Source organism: Acanthochromis polyacanthus, chromosome 9, assembly GCF_021347895.1.
Source record: "Acanthochromis polyacanthus isolate Apoly-LR-REF ecotype Palm Island chromosome 9, KAUST_Apoly_ChrSc, whole genome shotgun sequence".
NCBI classification, from domain to species: Eukaryota; Metazoa; Chordata; class Actinopteri; family Pomacentridae; genus Acanthochromis; species Acanthochromis polyacanthus.
Window position 1 is genome coordinate 11,454,849 of NC_067121.1, and position 18,763 is coordinate 11,473,611.

General features: G+C 40.1%; 1 protein-coding gene across 1 annotated transcript; it reads left to right on the forward strand.

The window, feature by feature from the left end:
• The first annotated feature begins 800 nt into the window (after window positions 1–800).
• On the forward strand, window positions 801–17,027 carry LOC127535404 (uncharacterized). Its single transcript, XM_051953312.1, has 5 exons — window positions 801–883; window positions 13,806–14,099; window positions 14,184–14,468; window positions 15,565–16,235; window positions 16,925–17,027. The coding sequence occupies exons 1-4, from the start codon at window positions 835–837 to the stop codon at window positions 15,681–15,683; spliced, it is 747 nt and encodes a 248-aa protein (XP_051809272.1). The 5' UTR covers window positions 801–834; the 3' UTR covers window positions 15,684–16,235; window positions 16,925–17,027.
• Window positions 17,028–18,763: the final 1,736 nt, after the last annotated feature.

Consider the following 18,763-nt stretch of genomic DNA (forward strand, 5'->3'; position numbering starts at 1 on the left):
CAGGAGTAAATTATTTCTATATAGTCAAACAAACACTATTTAGATCAATAAAACTTTCACCCCATGCTATTTTTTTTTTTACTTGTGTGCTGCATTATTATGTTTGAAATTCAAATGATCAAGATGAGTGTTTTTGTTATACATTACTGCAGCACAATAAGGTCTTCATAAAGAACCAAAAACTGACTTTTGGTTCTGCTAATCCAATTTCAGTTTCCTATTGCACTGCAAAGATGGAACTTCCTTATTCCTTGGTATACACAGGCTGTTTTCATAGAACATTTATAGTTTTCCAACTGCTCTGCATCTTCTTACATTCAGAGATATCTCAGGTGTTGAACATAGACTTATTACAGGGTAAGCGGTCATCACTGCAAGTCCAGAGTCACTCAAATAAGTTCAGCTGTTAACCTCTATGATATGAATTTATACATAGTACTTTTCAGATGCTATGTAGTCTACTAAAGAACTAGTTGTATTTACATGGCTAAATAAATCATAATAATTGTTGTTACTTAAAGCAGTCTTTAAGATTTGCTAAAGCACATAATGTGACTCTTGTTTAATGTGTTTTTTGAATGGATTTACACTGCAGACTGCTTCCTTGATAAAATTCAGAAATAAATTCTGTCTTTAGCAACACGTTTGAAGCAGTAAATGGAGGTTTGCCAGGAAATTAATGTGTTTATTTTTGCATGGTAGCGTCTAACTAAACTCTATGTGGTTTTAACAGGAAACACCCACCTGTGAGATGACTTGAAGTCTGTCATGCTGTTGCTGGACCTCAACACTTCACACTGTTGCAGTTTGGAATCAAATCAGCTGGAGACTAAAATGTCTGTCTTTGTGATAGTGGGGCTGCTTCTCTGCATTCAGACACCAGGTAATACAAGAACACTGATTTAATGCTATCAACAGCTACAGTAATGATACATGCTTCTATATTTTCTATTAATAAAGCTTTTATCTTATGATTCATAGAAGTTTGAGACTTAAAACTTTTCAAGACTAAATATAAAGTCAAAATTTACTGCATATTTAGAATTAACTGAAAAAAACCGCTTAAACTTTGTTCTGTTATGTCAACTGTTTGTACAGGGTCCAGTGCAGCGACTTCTGTGTTTGTACAGAAAGGAAACGATGTTCTTCTGGAAGTCCCAAAATCTTTTGTTCCTCGGAAAAACAATATTTTTTTCTGGACATTCAATCAAAAGAACATTTTAGTAAGATTAATTTCTGAGACAAAACCAACAATCTTTGATTATTATGCTGGAAGGGTTTCTGTCGCAAATTACTCTGTGAAACTGAAGAATTTACAAGCAGCCGACAGTGGAGTTTACAGTGCACGAGTGTCAGGGGCTGAACAAGCTATAGCTGAATACAACGTCACAGTTCAAGGTAGGTTTCTTAACATTTCAGACTCTTCAGTAGAGTAACTGCTGTCATGTTTCTGAAACATTTCTCACTAACATTCCTCCACAGATCCAGTGTCTCCAGTGAAAGTGAATGTCTACTCTGTGTTAAACAGCTCAGACTCTTGTATCGTCAATGCAACCTGCAGAACAGTGGACTCCGACTTAAGCAGCACTTTCAGATGTGTTCATAAAACCTGCCATCAGGATGGAGGAGAACAATCAAAGACCACCAACTCTGGAGCTTCTCTACGTATTAGTCTGTCGAAAGTATTGATCATCTGCAACCACAGCAACCAGGTCAACTGGACTGAAAACATGACAGAGATTCAAGATTTCTGCTTCCAACCTGCTGGTAAGACGAACGAACTAAACAATTTCCTGACAATAATCAACAGCTGGAGTTAAATTTATTGCAATTAACATGTATTTAATACATAAACATTTAAATGTCTGTTACAATGCTGAATCAGAGACTCAAACAGCACAACGGAGACATGACAGACAATTGCAATAGGAAGTGTCATTGAATAAGTCATGAAACAGGAAGTAGTTACCGCACTACTCAGGCTGAACAGAGACTCATGTGGGTTCAGAGGATACTTAATGCCACAGTCCAGTCAAAAAATTAACTTAATAAATGACAATTAACCCAAACTAGGTATCACTGAGCCAGGAAAGTTATTGCCAAACACTAATACAACACACACACTAATGCTGAGACTTCAGCGGCTAGGAATACGCTCGGAAAATACGAATGCTGACAATCACTAAATCACAAAAACAGAGCTGGACCCAGAGACTGAGCAGGGAACTTTGCAGGCTGCAGGTATGAGGGAACACAGGGAGGGCTGAGGCAGGCAGAGGTGGTGTGTGACAGGGCAGATGGCGGCGTTTCAACAGGTGCTGTTAATGACGGAGCTTGGCTGGTGGCAGTCCAGATCTGTCCAGGCTGATGAGGGTGAATGGTGTGCAATCCAGGTAAGGGATGACAAGCAGGCAGGGAGTCCAAAACAAGGTAGTACTACGATCCAGCATCGAGTAGTGTCAGCATCTGGCTTTTATGGGAAAGAAGGGTAATGCTGAAATCATTCCCACCTTCTCGTGCGCCTCCTCAGCTGACGGCTGGTCATTACATTTGACAGAAATGAAAGCTGTTGGTGTTACAATGTAAAATTTCAATGAATGAGGAACTATTTTTCAATTTACTCTTGAACTGATGCATTGTTTGTATTTTGAAATATGACAGCATTTGAATAAGTTTTATTGCTTACAAATTACCATCTACATACAGTAACAGGAGTTACTGGATTATTAGTCATAGTTAAATTGTACTGTTTTGATTTTTGCACTTTCAGAGAGTCTCTCTATCTGTCTGGTGAAGACGGTTGTGTTCTCAGTGGGTCTGCTCATCATGGTTTCTGCCGTCATCAGTGTCCACCTCATGGAGAAGTGCAAGAAGCAAAAATAAACAGTTCTCTACTTACCAATTTAGCATGTATCTGTGCGGAGTGATGGCTTTAGAAGAACGGAATTTCATTTGGAAATCATAACATTTGATCTGCCTTTTAGAGCTTTATCACTATTAGTAGGACTTTTTTAATGAGTGAGTTTTTCCTTTAATAGTTTGTATCATAAACAGGACATATGTGCTGCATCAAAAAAGGCAGAAGTTACACTGCAGGATTCAAAGTGTTTTAGAAATTAGTAATTGATATTGCACATATTTGATGAGGAAGTATATGTTGCAATACTGTGATAAGGTTTCAGGAACATTTACAGCACAGCTTGACAAGCAACGGTTTAGTAATATAAATATTATTTCTTTACATAAAACTCCACAGGGCATGTTGTATGTTTTATATGCAAAAGGACCAGTTACAAATTTTTTGTTGATTGTAAAAGAAGAAACAGACTACAACTGTAAATAATGTCCACATTAAAAATCTGTATTATTTTCACAAATAGTAATTTGTTCTTTTTCATTATGTGACCTCTGCGTTGAACTCAGTTTAATAAAAATCATTATTTCACATTTATTTTCTGTCATTTTTACCATCTCTACAGTTTGAATGCACAGAATGTGTTTGTGCATCAATGCTGCACCATCACTTCTGTGTCAGATGAATGTTCCTGCAGTTCCTTTACAGTCTGATGGTGGTTTTGCTTTTCCTTTCTTCTAACAACAACATTCATGGTCTCTTTGCATGCTATGCATTATATTCAGAGAGTAAAATAGGTATTTACATTGACCTCCTCAAGTCAGTATTTAGTAGATGCAGCTTCGGCCTCAATTACAGCATTAGCCTGTGTGGATGGTCTCAGTCAGCCTGAACATGGGGACATGCACCTTTACCCCAATGTAAAACTGTCAGGATAAAGAGGGATGGTTAGTGAACAGTCATATTCAAGTCCAGCTACGAGTTCTGAATTGGATGAAGGTCTGGATTCTGACTCAGCTACTTCAAAACATTCACCTTGTTGTCTTTAAACCATTTCTGTGTAGTTTTGGTTGTTTGCTTCGGCTCACAGTTCTCTTGCAGACTGCATCAAGTGACCCTCCAGTTTTTCAAACGTGCTGCACTGTTATCTTGGAAAGTCAAATTATTGAGATTTGGAGCTTGACACAGTTCATAGCAGTGATTGGTTGGGTGCAGGTAAGTGACGTAGGATGTGGTAAGTGACGCACTTTCTGTGAGACGGATAATTCAAACAAAGCGCGCTCACACATTTGCTTGTGGATTTACTTCCCCTAATCCTTCAACTTTAAAATAATAATAACAATAATAATCGGTAGAAAGTGGAAGTAAGTGTCTTTCAGATCCACTCTGGAGCACAGCGAGGAAGATTTGGCCAGCCTGACGGAGTTTATAGATCGCTGCTACGACACACTCGTCATGGGGAAGCCAAACCAAACCTCAACTCCTGCCGGAGCTAAAGCTAAGAGGCTCCGGGATGATAATTCATCTGAAGCCATTTCTCCACCTGGGAACGACTCGACGGATGTTCTTCTCTCTATAGATAAGAAATTGTCCAGTCTCGACGCTCGTCTGAGCCTGCTGGAAGTGCTCCATCAGGAATTCCAGGCTATACGCCAGTCCCTGGAATTCAGCCAGCAGCAGGTGGAGAAGCTGACGACGGAGAACACGAGCCTCAGAGAGTCGGTAAAATCCCTCACCGAGGGGTTCATCCGACTATCAGAGGAAAATAAAAAAATTAAAGAAACTGTGATTGATCTCCAGTCCCGGAGCATGAGAGACAACCTGGTCTTCTCTGGAATCCTGGAACAGACGGAGGAAGACCCCGAGTCGACGGTGAAGAATTTCATCCAGACTCACCTGAAGCTCCCGGAGGAAACCGTTAAAAACATCGCTTTCCTCCAAGTGCACCGTCTCGGAGGGAAACGACCCGGAGAGCACAGGCCGAGACCCATCATAGCAAAGTTTGCTAACTACAAGCAGAAGGAGCAGGTGAAGCGTCAGGGCCGGGAGCTGAAGGGAACCAACTTCGGCGTTAACGATCAGTTCCCTAAAGAGATCCTGGATCGGCGCAGAGCCCTGTTTCCCATCAGGTAGAAAGCTATAGCTGAAGGCTCTCGTGCTGTCATCGCGGTGGACAAACTATCAACGGTCAACTGTACCGCGACCGGAACACCACTCCATGGCTCTTCTGATGTCAGGTGATGTGCTTGATCTCACTCACAATGTCATTATACACAACACTGCCATAAAATAATTAATACTAAAATTAATTCCCGTCTTCACTGCACTACTCACAGCACCAATGTCCTTTTTAAATCATATTTTATTTTTTTCAGTTATTCGTTTCACTTTTCACTCTTTTTCTTTCTCACCTTTTCACAGTTCACCAATATTTCACCTGTTATAATCACTCAAACCTCACACACAGACATGAGAATAGGAATTTGTTGACACACATCAGCACTATACACAGCTCACATAAACACATTTACTTAAAGCTTGTTGGAACAGCACAACCACGTCTGAAAATATTAAACAGGGTGATTCAGAATGCACACTTAGCTGGCATGTATGCACGTATGTGGCCCCTTTCAGATATAAGCTCTGGTAATATGCATGTAGCACTTACTTTAGTTGTTCAGTCATGAACGCACTAAGGTTTGTCACTTGGAATGTGGCCCACTCCTCATGAGCAAACAGCTCCAGTTGTCTCAGGTTTGATGGGTGTCTTCTCCAAATGGCATGTTTCAGCTCCTTCCACATATGTTCAATGGGATTCAGATCTGGGCTCATAGAAGGCCACTTTAGAATAGTCCAACGCTTTTCTCTCAGCCATTCTTGGGTGTTTTTGGCTGTGTGTTTTGGATGGTTGTCCTGTTGGAAGACCCATGACCTGCGACTGAGACCAAGCTTTCTGACACTAGGCAGCACATTTCTCTCCAGAATGCCTTGATAGTCTTCAGATTTCATCGTACCTTGCACACTTTCAAGACACCCTGTGCCAGATGCAGCAAAGCAGCCCCAAAACATTACTGAGCCTCCTCCATGTTTCACCGTAGGGACAGTGTTCTTTTCTTCGTATGCTTGGTTTTTGAGTCTATGAACATAGAGTTGATGTGCCTTACCAAAAAGCTCCAGTTTGGTCTCATTTGTCCAAAGGACATTCTCCCAGAAGCTTTGTGGCTTGTCAACATGCATTTTTGCAAATTCCAGTCTGGCTTTTTTATGAGTTTTTTTCAGCAGTGGTGTCCTCCTTGGTCGTCTCCCATGAAGTCCACTTTGGCTCAAACAACGACGAATGGTGCGATCTGACACTGATGTACCTTGGCCTTGGAGTTCACCTTTAATTTCTTTGGAGGTTGCTCTGGGCTCTTTGGATACAATTCGAACGATCCGTCTCTTCAATTTGTCATCAATTTTCCTCTTGCGGCCACGTCCAGGGAGATTGGCTACTGTCCCGTGGGTCTTGAACTTCTGAATAATATGAGCCACTGTTGTCACAGGAACTTCAAGCTGTTTAGAGATGGTCTTATAGCCTTTACCTTTAAGATGTTTGTCTATAATTTTTTTTCGGATGTCCTGGGACAATTCTCTCCTTCGCTTTCTGTTGTCCATGTTCAGTGTGGTACACACCTTTTCACCAAACAGCAGGGTGACTACTTGTCTCCCTTTAAATAGGCAGACTGACTGATTATGAGTTTGGAAATACCTGTGATGTCAATTAAATGACACACCTGAGTTAATCATGTCACTCTGGTCAAATAGTTTTCAATCTTTTATAGAGGTACCATCATTTTTGTCCAGGCCTGTTTCATTAGTTTGTTTTTTTAAATAATTATGTTAATCAACAATTCAAAAGTAATGGCTGTTTTTGATTATTTAATTTTCAATAAATTTTTATTTATTGTTACTTTTGTGAGTTTCAAGTGATTTCAGTGAGAATTGTGGGTTTTTCCTTCTTTAACTGAGGGGTACCAACAATTTTGTCCACGTGTGTATGGTCCAAATGTTGATGACCCCTCCTTTTTTCACTCTCTCTTCACTTCACTTGATGGCTACTCAAATAACGCACTGATTATAGGAGGGGACTTCAACATGGTGTGTGACCCGGGAATGGACAGGCTCAGTACCACAGGAAACCAGCGAGTGTGGCGATCCTCAGAAACAGTTCAACAATATATGAAGGATTTTGGTCTTTGTGATGCGTGGCGTTCTCATCACCCTACTGTAAGAGAATATACATTCTTTTCTTCAGCTCATCGTTCTTACTCTAGACTAGATTATTTCTTAATTAGCAACACGCTGATGAATGACATTTCAGAAATCAAAATCCATCCCATTGCCATTAGCGATCATGCACCTGTATTATTTACCCTTAAAAATAAGAATAATAAACCCCCATCTACAAACTGGAGATTTAACACATCATTACTTAAAGATCCCGAATTTATCAGCTATGTTAAAAGAGAATGGTCTATATATTTAGAAGATAACGACTTGCCAGAAACATCAGCGTGTCTTTTGTGAGAAGCAAGAAAAGCAGTTTTGAGAGGAAAAATAATATCTTTCTCTTCACATAAGAAAAAGAAAGAGGTCTCAAGAATCTCAGAGTTAGAACTTCTAATTCAATCCCTGGAGGAAGCTTATCGTGTTTCTCCAGAAGAGCACACGCTGAAGGATATAAGACAAGCTAAACTTGAACTTAATGAAATTATAGATAAAAACTAAATTCATGGTGCAAAGACTTCGCTTAGAGAACTTTGAACATAGCAATAAATCTGGTAAATTTCTGGCCAATCAATTAAAAGTAAACAAAGAGAAAACAACAATCTCTGCTGTCAAAGACCCAGATGGAAACATCAGCCATGACCCAGATAAGATAAATGATACCTTTAGACATTTCTATAAAGGATTATACAAATCACATATAAAGACAACAGAAGAGGACATTAATCAGTTCTTTAGTTCAATTACTCTACCAAAACTACAACATGAAAATAGATTGGTGTTGGATTCTCCTCTGTCAGTCGAAGAACTTCACAAATCTCTGCAGCATATGCCGAACAATAAAGCACCCGGTCCAGATGGCTATCCAGTTGAATTTTATAAAGAATTTTGGACAACGTTGGCTCCCACCTTTCATAAAATGGTAACAGAAATTAAAAACAAACAAAAAATACCTTCAAATATGAACTTAGCCAAAATTATTTTGTTATTAAAACCAGAAAAAGACCCCACACTTCCATCTAGCTACCGTCCAATTTCATTAATAAATGTAGATCTCAAAATTATCAGCAAAGCTCTCGCCAGTAGAATAGAAAAAGTAACCCCCCTTATAATACATCCTGATCAAACAGGTTTTATTAAAGGGAGACATTCCTCTACTAATATGCGCAGATTAATTAACAGATTATTCCACAATACATCATTTAGAATCCACAATCATCTCGTTAGACGCAGAAAAAGCATTTGATCGAGTAAATTGGAAATTTCTGTTTGCAACATTAAACAGATTTGGTTTTGGGCCATCTTTTATAGACTGGATAAAAATCTTTTATAATAACCCGGCTGCTTGTGTTAAGACCAATGACCAGACTTCTCCAAGTTTCTGTTTGCAGAGAGGCACTAGGCAGGGCTGCCCACTTTCTCCATCACTTTTCGCCATCTTTATTGAACCTCTTGCAGCTGTCATAAGACAAAATACAGACATCAGAGGAATCCAAGCCAACAATATAGAACATAAAATAAGTCTTTATGCAGATGATGTATTACTTTTCCTAAATAACTCCAAATCATCTATCTCCCAGACAATTACGCTTATTAATACATTTTCATTGATATCTGATTATTCTATCAACTGGTCTAAGACTACAGCCATGCCTATTAATTGTGACATACCAAGAATATCTAACATCACAATACAGTCAGGAAACCTCAGATATTTAGGCATAAATATCTCTCCCAGGATATCAGAACTTACAAAACTAAATTATGTTCAGTTATTGAAAACAATAGAGGACGATCTTATACGGTGGAAGCACTTACCCATGTCACTCATGGGGAGAGTAGCCACTATTAAAATGATGGTTTTACCTAAAGTTAACTATGTATTCTCAATGATACCATCCAAACCATCCTCCTGTTGGTTTAAATCACTGGACTCATATATATCCAAATTTCTTTGGAAAAACAAACCATCACGTATCAGTTTAAAGACTCTACAACAGACTAAAGATCGAGGTGGACTGGATTTACCCAACTTCAGTCACTACTTCCTAGCTAGTAAGTTGCAGTATATTTCCAAATCGCTAAAACCTAGTAATGTAGATGAGTTATGGTTAGATGTAGAGCAAGCAATATGTGAGGACATAGCCATTTCTGACTTGCCATTTATCAGCACAACTATTAAATCTCATCAGTGTTTCAAAAGCATTAATATCAGCTCCTCTTTAATGGCTTGGTGGGAATTTCTAAAATTAAGTAAGTCTTCAATCATTCCATGTAAATTTACTCCAATCTGGAATCACCCTGACATTCTACAAAACAAAAAGATGATACATTTTACTCACTGGAGAAACCAAGGGATAAAACAGTTAGAACATATCATAGAAGATGGTAACTTTCTGTCATTTCACACACTCATTTCACAATATGGAATTAGCAACACAAAATTTTTAGAATACCACCAACTTAAATCGATCATAGGAAAAAAATACACTCTCAACCAATTACACTGGCAGCTTCCTCTTAAAATAGAAGAATTCTTAAGTTTTCGTCCCCCAAAGCTATTATCAAAACTATATAGAATATTATCAAAGTCAGAAGATACAATCTTTCTTCCTACAACAAAATGGGAAGCTGACCTATCCAGTAATCTTAATCAAAATGCATGGTCACAAATATGTTTAAATACCTTAAAAATGTCAAAGAACTCAAATATGCAACTTATACAATTTAAAATTCTGCACAGAGTTCATTATACAGGACAAAGGATGTTCAGGATGGGTCTGTCCCATTCGGATATTTGCTCACACTGCAGTGATAACATGACTGACAGTTACCTCCATGCCATGTGGTCCTGCGCACCTGTTCAAAGGTTCTGGCTTGAGGTATGTGAAGACCTGTCATTATGGTTTAAATGCAACATTACTGCAAGTCCCACATTGTGCCTATTAGGTGACTTAGGTGAAATCAACATAGGATCTAACTCTGTATGTATGGTTCTCACCAGCTTATGCATCGCAAAGAAAACTATCCTTATAAATTGGAAAGCCAAAAACAATCTGAACAATAAGCAGTTTAGGAATCTCTTATTAGACTACATCAGCTTCGAGACAATGTCTGCAGGTTCAAGGGATCAGTTAGCTGATTTTCGTTCCCTCTGGTCCCCTGTGATCAGCTCCATCACCTAATGTAAGGGGTGAATTGGGGCCTCGCCACCTTGGCGGTCGGATGTCGGTGCGGGGGGCCTGGGGACTGGGTGCGTGGTGCTGTCTTGGAGTGGGGGTCTGGGCTCCCGCGCTGGGGGGGCGGCTTCGTGCTTGGTCCGGTCTGGGGTCGGGGTGGGGGCGGCGGTTGGGGCTCTCTGGCGGCGGTGGGGTTGGGTTGCCGGGGGAGGGGTGGGGTGGCAGGGAGGGGGGTGGGGAGGGGGTGGGGAGGGGGTGGGGGGTGGGGTGCCCTGGATCTTGGGCTGCGGCGGGGGCGCCGGCCCATGCCGGGTGGCCGTCTAGGGTGGCTGGTTCCCCTGGCGATGTTGGCCCTCTGCCTGGGGGGCGGGGGTTGCCTCTTTGGCGCCTGGGGCCCGGGGTCCTGTGCTGGGTCCGCCCTGGGCCTCCGGCCCCTGGCGGGGTCGGCGGCCGCCGATCTTGGTCGCCTGGGGCCCGGCCCTGCTGGGCGCTGGAGGTCCTGGCCGGGTTCTCCCTCTGCCCCCTTCCGGGCCGGTCCGTGGTCGTCCTCGTGGTTTGGTGGCTCGGATCTCTGCTCTGGGATTGCTGCCGGCTCGCCTGGGTCTTGTGGGCTCTCGGGCCCGCTTCTGGCCTTCACGGAGGTCAGAGGTCATAGTTGCATGATCACAGTCACAATTGCACCGTACTCTGCATGTGAACATAGCAACCATGCTGTCTTGGGGGGTGTTAAGTTTGTCCTGGTGCCAAAATATCAAAAGACATGTTTCCTCAGTTTGTGTGTTTCACATAGATGATTTGAATAATTACTAGCTGTGTTTCGGAACAAAACCCGTAGGATGCGTTCTGGTGTGTCTTTGTTAAGGTGTACTAGCTTGTTATCTGTTGTGTCGGTATCAATTGAAAGATAATTGTATTCTTGCACTTTTCCTTTTCTCTTCACTATCCCCTCTTGTTGTTGTTTTTTTTCTCCTTTTCTCGTTTCTTTCTTCCTGCCTTTCCCCTGTCAGGTCCGGCAAATGTATGTATATTTAACTAATCAACAAGTACTCAATCTAAATAAATTACTGTACAGTATCAAGGGGAGTCTTATACTTACGAACTCCCCTTGGAAAAGCAAACTTGTATGGCACAATGTAGCAGCCAGATCCTCATTCTGCCTGCTCTGTTGCCGGACAGGACACAAAAAAAGAGAGAAAAAAAAAAAGGAAAGTCAAATTATTGAGATGAATGTTTTGTTTAGGGCTGCACAGTGGTCTAGTGGTTAGCACTTTCGCCTTGCAGCAAGAAGATCCTGGTTTGAATCCCGGGGTGGGCCTGGGATCTTTCTGCATGGAGTTTGCATGTTCTCCCTGTGCATGTGTGGGTTTTCTCCGGGCACTCCGGCTTCCTCCCACAGTCCAAAAATATGCTGAGGTTAATTGATTACTCTAAATTGCCCGTAGGTGTGAATGCGCGTGTGATTGTTTGTCTGTATATGTAGCCCTGTGACAGACTGGCGACCTGTCCAGGGTGTCCCCTGCCTTTGCCGAGTCAGCTGGGATAGGCTCCAGCACCCCCCGCGACCCTAGTGAGGATAAAGTGGTGTATAGAGAATGGATGGATGGATGGATGGATGTTTTTGTTTAACACCGGTGCAGCACAAAATGGTCTTCATAAAGAACCAAAAACTGACTTCATAGTTCTGCAACTGCTCTGCTTCTTGTTACATTCAGAGACATGTGAGGTGTTGAACATAGACCTATTAGAATTCAATTCAATTCAATTCAATTCAATTCAATTTTATTTATATAGCGTCAATTACAGTCAAATCGTCTCAAGACGCTTTACAGAACCCATATGCCTGACCCCCAGAGCAAGCCAAAGGAAGCGGTCATCACTGCAAGTCCAGAGAGCCACTCAATTGAGCTCAACTGTCATCTATTAAGATACAAACTTCAACACAGTACTTTTCTGATTTTATACTGTACTAAAGAAGTAATTCTCCTCAAGTGAATAAAAACATCATAAAAATGGTGCTATTATTTATTCAGAGAAGTCTGTAAGAGCTGCTAGAACACATAATGTGACTCTTTTTTATTGTCTTTTCATACATTTACACTCCAGACTGCTTCCTTGATAAAATGTAGAAATCACTTCTGCTTTTATCAGCAGGTTTACAACAATAAACAGAGCCTTGTTTGGAAACGCATGTGTTCACTTTTGCATGAGAGCTAAACTCTATGTGGTTTTAACAGGAAGCACTCATCTGAGAGATGACTTGAAATCTGTCATGCTGTTGCTAGACCTCAACACTTCACACTTCTGTGTTGGAGTCAGATCAGCTCGAGACTGAAATGTCTTTCTTTGTTATAGTGGGGCTGCTTCTCTGCATTCAGACACCAGGTAAGATATGAACACCATCTGATTAAATGCTATGAACAGCTACAGTAATGATACATGATTTTTTATTCTGATTAAAAAATGGATCTCCAGAGGAAGAACTGACCAACACATAAAGTTGCTTCAGCTTTTATCTTAGGATTCATAGAAGTTTGAGACTTAAAACATTTTAAGACCAACTACAAAATCACAAAGGAAGCATCACTGTGATCCAGACAGAGCAAGAAGTTATTTCTTCATATTTTTCCTTAGAGGGTCAGCAGCAGGTCTTCATTCTGTTGAACTGTGTTTGTCGCAGGGTCAATGTTCAGAAATTTACTGCATGTTCAGACTTACCTGAAAAAACACAGATGATTGAATTTAGTTCTGTTGTGATGTCCACTGTTTTTACAGGGTCCACTGCTGTGACTTATGTGGTTATACAGAAGGGAAAAATGTTATTCTTGCACAAAATGATGTTCTGATCTGGACATTTAATGAAAACAACATTTTATTTATTAAAATGTTTTCCTGAAACGAAGCCAAAAATCTCTAATGCTTATGCTGGAAGGGTTTCTTTGACAAATTACTCTGTGAAACTGAATTTGTGGGATCAGTTTTGTTGTTATTGTTCTCTTAAGCAGCACAAGGTGGCAGGTCAGACACACTGAGTTTGATACTGTCACAGAGCACATGCTGATTTACTTTTCATAGCTTTGAAACTGTTGCAGCAATTCCAGATGAGCTTAACACACATTTTAAACACGTAATATCAAACTATTAAAGCTAGTTATCATAAGGGAGATGGCTCAAAAAGAGCCAGCCATTGAAAAGGAGACAAAGATAAGACTCTACATTGTTAAAAAATAAATATAAAGGTTGTTACTAACATCTTGCTCTAGTTGGCCTCAGTTTTATCTTTTAAACTGTATCCTATTAAAGTGTTGCCAAAACACTGAGCTGAAGAAATTGAAGTCATTTTCAAATAGTTTGAAGTGGGAACCCTCCTGTTAATAAACCATGATAATGCCTTTATGATTTGAACTGATCATCAGAAATGTGTTAAAAATGATGTACAGAAATTCAGCATTGACAGAACACTATATATTGTGTTTTTCATTAATATTATGTGTATCCTTTCTTTACAGGGTCCAGCGCTGTGTTTGTGAAGAAGGGAGAAGATGTTCTTCTGGAAGTCCCAAAATCTTTTGCTCCTCAACAAAAGGATATTCTTATATGGAGATTTAATGTAAGGGACACTTTAGTAAGATTTATTCCTGGGATAGAGCCAGATATCTTTGATAACTACACTGGAAGGGTTTCTGTGACAAATTACTCTGTGAAACTGAAGAATCTACAAGCAGCCGACAGTGGAGTTTATGATGCACAAGTGTCAGGGGCTAGAGAACGAATAATAGCTGAATACAGCGTCACAGTTCAAGGTAGGTTTCTTAACATTTCTGACTCTTCAGTAGAGTAACTGCTGCTACGTTTCTAAAACATTTCACACTAACATTCCTCCACAGATCCAGTGTCTCCAGTTGAGCTGAATGTGGACTCTGTGTTAAGCAGATCAGACTTTTGTATCATCAATGCAACCTGCAGAACAGTGGACTCTGACATCAGCAGCAGCTTTAGATGTATTTATCAAACCTGCAATCAGGACGGAGGAGAACAATCAGAGACCACCAACTCTGGAGCTTCTCTGCGTATTAATCTGTCAAATGTATTGATCTTCTGCAACCACAGCAACCAGGTCAGCTGGACTGAAATCATGACAGAGATTCATGATTTCTGCAAACTAGATCCTGGTAAGACTGAAAGACAAAGCAATCAATAATGGACAGACTGGATTTATCACAATAATAATAACACAATGAACTGTAACTGTTGACTTTTGGGTGGCTGGTAGTTTGAAAGTCTGTCAGTCTGGCTCCACTCATTAGGCTTTAGTCGATCATATTCAATTATTGATCCCATCAGAGGAGGTCTGCTACCAAGGAATTTGTATTCTAACTTTCCCTCCAAAAAAATTTGCTTGTTTAAAAATGACTTGCATTAGTTTATTTGAAAATCAGTTAATGTGTAGATGTGCCAGCACAGCTGTTGTCAGGGTTTTTTTTTCTTCCCATGACTATTGACCAACAAAGATAACTGCTCAAAAGTTCTGTCTGCACCTAAATGAACCACCGCGTTCACTGTGAGTCATGTAATCCTGGATTTCAAATTGGACAAACATGATGGCTCTTCAGAAACACTACGTAGTTTACAGAAATATTTCTAGAAAAGATTTAAGGCTTGAAAAAAGTAGTGCAACCAGATCAGCTGGACTGAAAACATGACAGAGATTCAAGATTTCTGCCTCCAACCTGCTGGTAAGACGAACAAACTAAACAATTTCCTGACAATAATCAACAGCTGGAGTTCAATTTATTGCAATTAACATGTATTTAAAACATAAACATTTTAAATGTCCTTGTAAATAAGTTTAAGTGACTACTGTTGTGGGATTTTGAAATTGAACAAATGTTAAAATTTGGAAAATAGGACATTTAAATCAATCTCAAGCATAAACAATGATAAAACTGGAAAACATGCTGTATAAACTGAATTCATGTCAATCCTGTGTAAAGTGCAACCCAATGGAAACTTTTACAAGACGACAAAGTCTGAAGCACAAGCTCTTTGTGTGTGTGTGAGAGGTCAAACTAGACAGTACAGTACACAAGTTTTAATTAAAAGGCAATGATGGTTTGTGGACACTGCACTGACCAATGCATTGCTTGTGTTTTGAAAAATGACAGCATTTGAATAAGCTCCACTGTTTACAAATTACCATCTACTTACAGTAAGAGGAGTTACCGGATTATTAGTCATAGTTAAATTGTGCTGTTTTGATTTTTGCAGTTTCAGAGAGTCTCTCCATCTGTCTGGTGAAGACGGTTGTGTTCTCAGTTGGTCTGATCATCATGGTTTCTGCCGTCATCAGCGTCCACCTCATGGAGAAGTGCAAGAAGCAAAAATAAACAGTTCTCTACTTACCAACCTTGCATGTAAACGTGCGCACCGTTGCCTTTAGAGGAACAGAATTTCATTTGGAAATCTTGATCTGCCCTTTATAACTTTATCACTATTAGTAGGATTTTTTTAATGAGTGAGTTCTTCCTTTCGTAGTTTGTATCATAAACAGGACATACAGTGCTGCACCAAAAAGGCAAAAGTTACTTTGCAGGATTCAGTGTTTCACAAATTAGTCATTGGTATTGCAGATGTTTGATGAGGAAGTAAATACATGCAACAGTTAAGTTTGCTTCAGGGACATGTTCAACATATCTTGACAAGCAACAGTTTAGTAACATGAATACTGTTTCTTTATAGAACTCCACAGGGCAAGCTGTAGCAGAATGATGCAAATATTGATTATTCTTTGTTATTTTTATTCATTACTGTGTTCTCCGTGCACTGTACCAATAATAAAACTCATGGGTCATTCCGTGTGGTTTCACCAGATGGTGGTTGCTGCACCATTTTCAGAAAAAAGCGTAAAGAAGATGAGGAGGAGCAAGAAAGAAGTCGAGGTATGGTGTCATGAAATATTTTGTTAGAAACTGCATGAACACACAACCGCGTATCGGCTAGCTCGTAATGCTAATGGGCTAACATTAGCCCTCGTAGTGACAGTACTGTTAGTGCTGCTTTGTTAGCTCACTTTCAATATGATAAAGTTACTTCTGTGTTGAAGAAAGTATCAAAGACAGTGATGTACGAAATGCACGTAGTGATGACATTGTTGATAGAAATCGTTTCTTTCAAAGTTTGTGCTCTGACGCACTGACAGTCTCGTACCTTTGTCTGTGTGTAGGCGATGCTACCGTCATTGAACTTCACTAACTGGCTTCAATTTATTTTAAGCCATTAAAATAAATGATCAACTTAAACACAAGTTTAAGAATATTTACATATTTATATGAATGGAAACATGCTCCATGCGTCCCAGACGGCCGTACAACAGGAGAGGATTACATCGTCTTTATCAGACACGTCATTACCAGTGTATCACATTTAATTAGAACAGGTATACTGAAGCTGTTGTTCCACATACAGTAATTATTTACATGTTACAATTTTGAGATGTTTATATTGACATTAGCTTGCTGCTGTGTTTCGGATGTCCTAGGTCAGGGATGTTATTATGTTAGGTGTTACCATGTATTTACCTTCCCATGTAAACACCCAGTTAATCAATTACCTTACTGTCTCTTTTTAGATTCACTTCTGAAATATTTATCTTCCACTCCTGCCACTACTGGATCAACAGCAGCCTCCACATCCACCTTTATGTTCAATAAAGTGAAAAATGTTTAAAGTTAGTTTATACGTTTTTTTTTTTAAATATCTTTTTTTGGGCGGGGGGCGTTGGGAGGGTCTCGCCTAGGGTGCCAAATGAGTCAGGAACGGCCCTGATGACAGGGAAGGGAAGGAATAGAGTGCAATATTACGACACAATATTGGGAGAATATTACGTTATAATGGTGCTCTGGGAGGAAGGAATTAGAAGACCACACTTGAAAGCAGCCTCTTTTGGGAAAACTTTTGGGAAATGCCAATGTGAAAGTTTGATAAATGAATGGTTTTAGGGAATCTAAGAGTTTAGAGCAGGGGTCGGCAACCCGCGGCTCCGGAGCCGCATGCGGCTCTTTCAGCCCTCTGTTGTGGCTCCCTGTACCTTTGGAAAATAAATTGTTCTGCCTTTCAGGCGCGTTTCAATGCATTTTAATATAGAGAGTTTTATTGTGAAATTACTGCTCTTATTTTGATGTGTCACTCCACCGGATGTGCTGCTGGGGTTTTCCCCTGGCTGGGACATTAGAGCGCAAAGTTGATGCAGAGAAGATGGAGAAGCAACGCCTGTAGTTTCACATCGTTTTGTACTCAAGAATGGCAAGCCTGTATATTAAAGCTCCACTCCAAGAAAGACACGTCTTGTCTTTGAGTCAAAAGTACTCATGAGTACTAAGGTTACTCGCAAGAACACGGCTCGATGTCACCTCCAGCATCCAGGCAGCAGGTCAGAGAGTCAGAGGAGTGCCGTCATGGAAAATAGGGCAGCAACTTACCGGAGAAAAGTTATTAGCTTAAGATAAACAGATTTTACAAGTTAAATAGACATTCGCAAAATATTGATTTCCAGCTAACATTACGTAACATATGAGGTCCAGGAGCAAAAATGACATTAACCAAGTAAGATAAATATTAGTGGTAGGACACAATTAAAAAAATGAATCTATCTAATTAGAGGCTTTGTAATTAATTATTCACTACTGATTGACAAGGGCATAGAGGTAAAAAAGCGATATATGCAGTGTTGTCTTCATTTTAAATGCCAAAAGGATTTTGCGGCTCCCGGTGTTTTCTTTTCTGTGGGAAACGGGTCGAAATGGTTCTTTGAGTGTTAAAGGTTGCCGACCCCTGGTTTAGAGGAATGCACCAAGTATTCAGTGATTGAAAGGTACTTGCGTGCCAGTGATGATGATGACGAAGGTGACGATGATGCGTGCGGTCCGGTTGGCCTGTGGAAGCGGGTCGGAACAACGGTGGACAAAGTGGAGCCTCAGAGTGATTGATAGCAAGTCGACTTCAAAATTCAGGAGAACTCCAAATGGTGCTTTCAGATGTGGTCTTTTAAAGGGGGCCTTTGCATATCATTAACTCAGCAGGGGTCTGGTACATCAGTGAGGGCTGATGTCCAGAGGTCTCTCACAGAGTTGCATTTTCAGGTAATTTCTATAACTTTCCAAAATACTGAAATTTGGTGAACATGGTTTATCTAGGAGCATTACTAGCCGATAGCTGATTAAAATGATGCCAAGCATGCTCATATGTGATCGGCAGACATGTTAAAATTATGACATTGATATTAGTCAGGAGGAATAAAATATTAAAAGTAAGGCAAGAGGTAGATTAATCATGAAGTCATTGAAAAGTTCACTTGTTCGGTGAAATGGATGTACATAAAAGGAGTTTTGTCCAGAATTGTGAGATGATTGTCTTTGTTAGTTTTGAGGTGAGTCCAGAGTTCCTTTGTCTGTGAATGGAATGTCTTTGA